Source organism: Diplotaxodon limnothrissa, linkage group LG17 (assembly GCF_057381915.1).
Source record: "Diplotaxodon limnothrissa isolate DT_005_m linkage group LG17, D_limnothrissa_male_GT1.1, whole genome shotgun sequence".
Taxonomy (NCBI): domain Eukaryota; kingdom Metazoa; phylum Chordata; class Actinopteri; order Cichliformes; family Cichlidae; genus Diplotaxodon; species Diplotaxodon limnothrissa.
Genome location: NC_140612.1, coordinates 14,606,466 through 14,615,779, shown reverse-complemented (window position 1 = coordinate 14,615,779; position 9,314 = coordinate 14,606,466). Strand labels below are relative to the sequence as shown.

General features: G+C 49.1%; 1 protein-coding gene across 1 annotated transcript; it reads right to left on the bottom strand.

Annotated features, from left to right (window-relative positions):
- Positions 1 to 366: 366 nt before the first annotated feature.
- Positions 367 to 5,228, bottom strand: LOC146614735 (uncharacterized). Its single transcript, XM_085376646.1, has 3 exons — positions 5,099 to 5,228; positions 4,325 to 4,699; positions 367 to 555 (listed from the first exon to the last, which is right to left on the bottom strand). The coding sequence occupies exons 1-3, from the start codon at positions 5,226 to 5,228 to the stop codon at positions 449 to 451; spliced, it is 612 nt and encodes a 203-aa protein (XP_085232772.1). The 3' UTR covers positions 367 to 448.
- Between the last annotated feature and the right edge of the window lie 4,086 nt (positions 5,229 to 9,314).

The following is a 9,314-nucleotide window of genomic DNA, read 5'->3' as shown; positions in this document are numbered from 1 at the left end:
AGAATTTATTTAATATTAATTTCTAGTATCAGCTGATGTTTGCTGGAGCCACAGCTGTAAACCTGCTGGTCATGATATCGGTTTGGTTATGTGGTGAGAGGGAAACATGAAGATGAAACCAGGAGATGTCCTTACTGAATCATCAGAGCTGTGATGGAGAAACAGGTTTACCTTTTAGGTGACATGAATGAGTTGAAGAGAAGTTATGAACTGTTTTTGAGAGACAAATAACACCAGGATCCTTTTCTAAGTAGCTGACAGCTGGTAACTGTGCAGGGGCGGGTCTAGCAAAGTGTTGCCAGGGGTCCAAGTAGGGAATTAAAAGGGAAAGGGGGGCACAAGGAAATACTTTCTTATTGTCACGGAAAAGAGGGACCCAGGCGCGGTTCTTGCTCACAGAAACACAGTGCGTTTATTTACAGTGAAACAGACAAGTCCAACAATCCATTCAAAAGTGCAATTTTCCAATCGTGCTCGTCCCTTGCTCCCAGTGCGTTCCGTGTAGTAACTCCCTTAGTGTGTGTGCTCCCCAACTCGCTTCTCCGCTCGCCCCTCCTGGAGGAAGAAGGAAAATCCAGCGTTAGCCACACGCTAGCCGAATAACACACTCACACTGCTCGCACAGACTATACCAGTTCGGAGTAATAATCCCACGTCGACTGTCGCCGTGAGTCCAGGTTAAATACCCCTTTCTAGCCTGGAGGAATGATTACCAACCACTGGTCAGGTAATCAGCTGCAGGTGGGCCGGCAACAGCGAAGAGGGACTCCCAATGACGACAGTCGCCAGGACACGCCTCTCCCACGGCGCGCACTTCCGTAAACAACCCCGAGGGCCAGGGAGGGAGAAGCAAACACATATACAGAAAACATAAACACAAGCAGGGTCGTCCGGAAAGGGCCGTCCGACCGTGACAGTACCCCCCCTCTAACGGGAGCCTCCGGGCGACCTGGCAAACTTGTCCGGATGCCAGCGGCGGAATTCTCTCACCATGCGACGATCGAGAATGGCAGACCGCGGCACCCAAGAACGTTCTTCCGGACCGTACCCCTCCCAATCCACCAAAAACTGAAAGCCCCTACCGCGGCGCCGGGCATCCATTATGCGAGTAATGGAATACACCGGGGCGCCGTCGATAATCCGGGCGGGTGGCGGGGGCCCAGGGGGCGGGCACAAAGGGCTGGTCCGGACGGGCCTAACCTGAGAAACATGGAAGACGTTATGTACCTTCATAGCAGGCGGAAGGGCCAGCCGGACCGTCACCGGGTTCAGGACCTCCTGGATGGCAAAGGGGCCAAGAGACCGAGGGGCCAGTTTCTTGGACTCAGTCCGAAGAGGGATGTGCTTGCTGGAGAGCCACACCCGCTGGCCGACCTGATAATCCGGAGCAGGAGTGCGACGGCGATCCGCCAATGCCTTGTTCCGCTCGGCCGTTCTCAGGAGTGCTGCGCGCGTGGCCCGCCAGACCCGACGACAGCGCCTAAGGTGGTGCTGGACCGAGGGAACCGCCAGCTCTCCCTCAGAGATGGAGAGGAGAGGGGGTTGATACCCCAGCGACGCCTCGAAGGGCGAGAGTCCAGTCGCTGATGACGTGCTGGCGTTGTGGGCATACTCCACCCAGGCCAACTGCTCGCTCCAGGTCGCTTGGTTCGATGATGCGACGCAACGCAACATGGCCTCCAGCTCCTGATTGGCCCTTTCGGTCTGACCATTAGTTTGGGGGTGGAACCCGGAGGACAAACTGACCTGAGCTCCCAATTCTGCACAGAACTCCTTCCAAACCCGCGAGGTGAACTGAGGGCCACGGTCGGAAACGATGTCCTGGGGTATGCCGTGGAGCCGAAACACATGCTGCGCCAGTAACTGGGCCGTCTCCAAGGCAGAAGGGAGCTTGGGCAGAGCAATGAAGTGGGCAGCCTTGGAAAAACGGTCAATAATGGTTAGAATGGAGGTGTTACCTGCAGAGGGAGGCAAGCCGGTGACGAAGTCCAGGGCGATGTGCGACCATGGGCGTTTTGGAGTGGGTAACGGTCGCAGGAGGCCAGAAGCAGGCGAGTTGGTGGTTTTGTTCCGTGCGCACACCGGGCATGCCGCAACATAGTTCTGGACATCGAGAACAAGAGAGGGCCACCAAAACAAACGTCGTAGAAAGGAGACAGTGCGATTTTTACCTGGGTGGCACGAAAACTTGGCAGTATGTGCCCAGTGAATGACCTGACTACGCGCTGTGGCCGGAACATATAGTCTCCCTTTCGGGCCCGTGCCAGGGTCGGGCTCCTGTCGCTGGGCGTCCCTGACCACCTTTTCAATCTCCCATGTTAGTGCACCCACAATGCAGGTGGGGGGCAGGATGGGTTTTTCCTTCTCGTCCTCATCGGTCACGGGTGCGAACTGGCGCGACAACGCGTCTGGCTTAGTGTTCCTAGAACCGGGCCTGTAAGTAATGGAGAAGTGAAAACGAGTAAAAAATAAGGCCCACCTGGCTTGTCGGGCGTTGAGGCGCTTGGCTGCCTGGAGATACGCCAGATTTTTGTGGTCCGGCCACACCACGAAAGGCTGCTCAGTGCCCTCCAGCCAATGTCGCCATTCCTCGAGGGCCCACTTGATGGCGAGCAACTCCCGGTCGCCCACATCGTAATTTCTCTCGGCCTCAGACAACCTGCGGGAGAAGAACGCACAGGGATGCAACTTGCCGTCGATCCATTGGGAGAGAACCGCCCCCACGCCCGAATCGGACGCGTCCACCTCGACGACGAAAGGCCGGCCGAGGTCCGCCTGGACGAGGACCGGAGCCGAGGAAAACAGGTGCTTGAGCCGATCAAACGCTTGCTGGGCTGCGGAGGACCACTGGAAAGACAACTTAGGAGAAGTTAGGTTGGTTAGAGGAAGGGCTACCTTGCTGAAATCCCTGATAAAGCGGCGGTAGAAATTGGCGAAGCCCAGTAACCTCTGCACCTCCTTGCGGGTCTTGGGAATAGGCCATTCCACTACGGCTTTGACTTTGGCCGGGTCAGCTCGCAAACGCCCCTGTTCCACAATGAAACCCAGAAAAGAAACAGTTTCCACATGGAACTCACATTTCTCCGCTTTCACAAAAAGGCGGTTCTCCAATAGGCGCCGTAGAACCAGACGTACATGGTTGATGTGCTCAGTCTGCGACCTGGAAAAAATCAGAATGTCATCCAGATACACGAAGACAAAATGGTTAATAAAGTCCCTGAGCACATCATTAATCAGGGCCTGGAAGACCGCAGGGGCGTTAGTGAGACCGAAGGGCATCACTAAGTATTCGAAGTGCCCCAGGTGGGTGTTGAAAGCCGTCTTCCACTCGTCACCCTTGCGGATGCGAACCAGATGATAGGCACTCCGAAGATCCAGTTTGGTGAACAGGACTGCCCCCTGTAATAGTTCGAATGCCGAGGCCAGCAGGGGGAGTGGATATTTATTCCTAACAGTGATCTTGTTCAGCCCTCGAAAGTCAATGCAGGGACGCAGGCTCTTATCTTTCTTCTTTACAAAGAAGAATCCTGCTGCTAAAGGCGAAGTAGATGGGCGAATAATACCTGCGACCAGAGACTCCGTTATGTAGCATTCCATGGCCTCGCGTTCCGGTTTAGACAGACTGTAGAGCCGACTTGCTGGCAGGGGAGCGCCTGGGAGTAGGTCGATTCCACAGTCGTAAGGCCGATGTGGAGGCAAAGACAACGCCTTACTTTTGCTGAATACCTGGCCGAGGTCGTGGTAGTCGGCGGGCACCAAGGAAAGGTCGGGGGGTGAGGAGCTTTTCGCAGAGGTGGTCCCAGGATTGTCCGGGACAGCGGCAAGTAAACATTGTTCATGACACCGCGTGCTCCAGCCAGTTACACACCCTTTGGCCCAGTCGATTTGGGGGTTGTGATGTTGGAGCCAAGGAAATCCCAGTACCAGTGGGGTGTGGGAGGCTTTGAATACCAACAAACTGATTTTCTCAGAGTGATTTCCCGAAATAATGAGTGTAACCTCCTGAGTGCGATGTGTGACGGAGGCTAGATGGCCGCCATTTAAGGCTGAGACCTTCAGGACCTCTGGAAGGGGAAGTAGGGGCAGGCCTAAGATGTTGGCTAACTCTTCGTCTAGGAAATTTTGTTCAGAACCAGAGTCAATGAGTGCGCAGCAGGAGTGAGTGAGGGAGTGAGACATTAATTTAGCAGGGCAGCTGAGGTGAGGGAACACTTTTGTTGTGGCGCCCGCCAGTATCCCCACAATTACTGACGGGCCGACTCTTTTACTCGGTCTGGGCAGGAGTCAACAAAATGTCCTCTTTTTCCACAAAGAAAGCACTCACCAGTCCGTTGTTTGCGCCCCAGTCTAGAGGAGGAAAGCTTGGCTCCGCCGAGCTGCATGGGTTGCTCTTCATCCCCGTGTTGCTCCTCCTCACTTCTCCACATCAGACTAGGAAGGTCCCTAGATGTACCCGTGCCCCCAGCAGGCCGCCGACCATCCCCGGCTCTTCTGCCGAACTCCCGCATGTGGTCGTCTAAGTTAATACACATATTGATTAGAGCAGACAAAGCTTTAGGCAGTTCCTTGGTTGCTAACTCACGCTTAATATTCTCATTAAGGCTGTTGAGGAAGGCTCCACGCAGTGCTTTCTCCTCCCAGCCCGACTCCTCCGCCAGGATCCAGAACTCCACGGAAAAGTCAGCAACACTCCTCCTACCTTGCTTCAGAGAAAACATGCGATGACCTGCAGCATCCGAGCTAGCGCCTTTATCAAACACACAGCGAAACTTGCTGAGAAAGACGTCATATGACACAGAGGGCTGGGTATTTAAAACTGCCTGAGCCCATTGAAGCGCCCGCCCAGTCATAAGTTGCACCAAATAAGCGATTTTAGCAGAATCAGAGGCAAAGGCACAAGGTTGCTGTCTAAACACAAGAGAGCATTGCGTCAAAAAACCCCGGCTCCTCCCCAACTCGCCGTCAAATTTTTCAGGTGCGGGGAGTGAGTACTCCCGCTGCCGCGGTGGAGGTGAAGGAGGAAGCGGACAGGCTGCCGCGGCTTCCAGCGAAGGGGCGGGCTGCGTTGGAGCCGTATTAGGTGAGGAAATCAACATACCTTTAAGCTCTGTCATGGCTTGCAGAAGCGCAGTTTGTTCCTTTGAAACGTGCTTCAGCATTTCCTCGTGTCGCTCCAAAACCTCCGCTTGGATAGACAGCTGGCGTGAAGCAGAATCCGCTGGGTCCATGGTGGTGGGATTATTCTGTCACGGAAAAGAGGGACCCAGGCGTGGTTCTTGCTCACAGAAACACAGTGCGTTTATTTACAGTGAAACAGACAAGTCCAACAATCCATTCAAAAGTGCAATTTTCCAATCGTGCTCGTCCCTTGCTCCCAGTGCGTTCCGTGTAGTAACTCCCTTAGTGTGTGTGCTCCCCAACTCGCTTCTCCGCTCGCCCCTCCTGGAGGAAGAAGGAAAATCCAGCGTTAGCCACACGCTAGCCGAATAACACACTCACACTGCTCGCACAGACTATACCAGTTCGGAGTAATAATCCCACGTCGACTGTCGCCGTGAGTCCAGGTTAAATACCCCTTTCTAGCCTGGAGGAATGATTACCAACCACTGGTCAGGTAATCAGCTGCAGGTGGGCCGGCAACAGCGAAGAGGGACTCCCAATGACGACAGTCGCCAGGACACGCCTCTCCCACGGCGCGCACTTCCGTAAACAACCCCGAGGGCCAGGGAGGGAGAAGCAAACACATATACAGAAAACATAAACACAAGCAGGGTCGTCCGGAAAGGGCCGTCCGACCGTGACACTTATTCTCATTTAAAATGTCTCACTTTTAAAAAAATAATTATCTGAGTCTTACAACAAACGATTGATAGATTGATACATATATACCATCAGAACAGTGTACATCACTGTCACAACAGCGTTTATTTTCATTCAAAGGCTTTATGATTTTTCCTATAATGGTGGGCCGGTCTCTAGTCAAAATGCCCGGGACTATTTTTTTGTCCCAGTCCAGCTCTGTATGCAGCTCATCTGCAGTCTGGTGTTACCTACATCTTCCTATTCAGAAGGCAGAATTTCCGAGTTCTGAGTACAATCGAAAGCACCACGACTGCAGTTTTTGTGTTGGATGTAAAAAGCAGGCTAGGATAGAATCAGGCGTGGGATTTCTCTCGTGGAAATGTGCACATTATTTTTTCCTTTCTATTGGTAGGTGGCACAGTGCACTTGTGGCAAGTAAGCAAGCTAGAAGACTGGCAATCTTGCTGGGTATCCAGTTACGGAAGCAACACATTAACAAGAGAATTCTGATCTTATAAATTTGTGACATGCCCTCCAGCTTATGAGTTATCTGCTTTAAACTACGTGTTTGAGAATTATACCAGGGAGTCAAGCAGCGGGGTGGACATGTGAAGAGGCCATGCTTCTAGCGACTCGGCTCCGAGCTAAGCTAAGCTAATGAAACATTAAAGACACAGTGAATGAATACTTTGGCTATAAATTGGCAAGTGAGTACACAGAGTGTGCTTCAGATAAAGCATATGAAGATTACACTATGAAAAAAAGAAGTTAACTAAAAGTTTTTAATGAAATTGTTACACAGATAAGCTACACAAAAACACCACTGCGTGTTGGAACAGGAAGTGATACTCTACCACAGAGAGAGTGCAGTATAACCAAGTGTATATGCATATGTCTTTATAAAACACATAATACTCCAGATTGGGATTCAGGTAATTCTGTGAGATTTAAGTCATAACCAGTGATGGTTCCTTTTCCTCTTTTTTTAAAACTGTGATGGACCTGAAGGAGAATGCCTAACAGTTTTGATGCATTCAAACTGCAAACTTTATATGCTAGAAGTACGCCCTGTGATTGACTGGCAACCTGTCCACGGTGTACCCCACAACTCACCTTGCTTTGAGATAGGCTGGCTGTGACTTGGCTAAGTGTTAAGAAAACGAGTAGGTGGATAAATATGTTGGTATGCTTTTGTTAGAGTCCTGACTGTACCAATGGATTTGAGTGAGGAAGGAAAGAAAAAGTGAAGTGAAAGTAAAAGCCATGTGATCCACAATAAGTGATCTGCATTTACTATATTTTTCAGTTTATAGCCCACAGTTTTAGGCTAGAATTATCTGTGAAATGGAGAAAGGCACCCACATATTTCTGGACATACCTGTGTTGTAAAAGAGAGAAATAAATACTTCCCTGATGTGAAATATCACTTTAAGCTGCTTCACTTTGTTTGGGAGCCAGCGAGCCAATGGTGGTGCCAATGTGGAGTAAATCTTCTTGGGTTTGTGTGTTAAAGCTTTAGAGAGGGAAGAAGGAGCTTGGAGGAAGAGTGAGGAAGAGGAGGAGGGCTGTGTGGGGCCAGCAGTAAGATGCCTCTGTCCTGCCCACAGGAGATAAGTCTCCATCCCCCTCAACCTCATACGCCAGACACTGAGAATATGTACAGTATGTATATGATATGGAGAAACACACACACACACGCACGCACACACACTATCCAGGTTATCTGCCGGAAAAGGTTTACACAGACCTCACTTCCTTCACCAAGTCTACATACACACATTTTTACACGCGTGAACGTATCCAAAGATAGAGTTTAATGTGGCGATGACAGCGTGCATGCGGCGGTGGCTGTGTAGAGAATCGGCCTGACTAAGCTCTGAATTTACATGGCTAAGCAAAGTTGTTAACCCTGAGAGGCAGGGCCAGAGAGAGAGCTAATGGGATTTCTCTGTTAATGAAATTTATGAAAGACTTGGAGTGAAAGGGAGAGGGAAGGAGAATGAGGAACATATAGAGAGATAGAAAAAGTAGTAATCAGAGAGGGAGAGGACCATGTGGTTCCTTAAAGATTGTTTTAATTAATATGACATAAGATGGATTTCCTTCCTGTGTTTTATGTACATTTTCATCTGCAATACACAAAAAAAACAAAACAGAAAGGTAAAAGAAAAAACAAAACAAAACCAAAAAGCTCGAATCTGACATGACATGTTTTATGTTTTGCTGTGATGTGAAATTCCAGCCCTGTTATATGTGAATTTACATTCACAATTAAACTTCTCAAAAATGCTCTGATTGATTTTCTCCTAGATTCTCCTCTGATTGATTTTCTCCTAGATTGTATCTGCTTGTGATGTTTAAAAAGTAAGTTTGAAATAAGCATATCTTTCATATATTATTTCTCCTTAAAGGCAACAGTCATATAATAGATGGGGCGGTGGTGCCAGCCAACATAACAACTAATATTGTTAACATTGAACTTTCCTATTTGGACCTTAAGTATTACCCTTTTCCTTGTTCTAACCAGGTAACTTGTTGCCTAAACCCAACCAAACAGTAATTGAAAACAAAAAGTCAATTCTTTTTTGGCCCTAAATGACAATCACCTAGTCTCCTGGGTGAAAACTGAGCATATCTCACCACTTCTCAGTCCTTGGAATTGGAGATGCATCAATACAAAAAAGTCATCCCCTAGACAGTACACATTTGGCTCTAGAACTCTAGAACACAGAGGAGCTTATAGTCAATTATAAACATTAACCATCTTCTTTTGTACTGTCAAAAAATGTAACATGGGGGCATGGGGGGATCGGTATCAGTTCCAATTCAGCATTTCATTAAGCCAAAAAGTGCTGCTGTTTCAGAGTGAACAGTAAAGTTCAAAAGAAAAGAAAAACAAACCATATTCATTGTGAAATTAAATTTACACATATAGGATATATTTATTGCTATAGGCTTCTTTTCAATTAAGTATGTTAATAGCCCTAATCCTCAGATGAATGTTCACCTTTAATGTTAAAATTAAACTCAAAATTATCTAGATGTCTATAAAAGTTTTTACTCAATGAGATACTGCTGCTATATGTTACTCTAGAAAATAGGTTTTCTGATAATTGAAGCTGTATTTCAGTTGTAAGGGGAAATATTTAAGAGACAGGGTTAAACATTTGGCCAACTGAAAAGGACAAATGTCATGAACTGAAGTTCCGCGCACAAGCTGGACCCAGAAGCAGAGCACACACACACCGGGGTATGAGAAAAAAATAAACTTTATTATAACTGAAGGTGTCCCGGGAGGGTAGAAGGGAAAAAGCGCGTGGAACCAGAGAAACCGAAGGACCGGGAGGTGAGTCGCGCAGGAACGCCGAGAGCGGGACTGTGGGAGGCTGCAACAGAAAAAGGAAAAGGATTATTGGGGTGCGGGGAAATGGCAGCATACGAGGGGAGGTAGAGTATGCGTCTTACGATGATAGCGGGGCCGAGGGAGCCGGAGGGAGGGGTGAGGGTCCGCG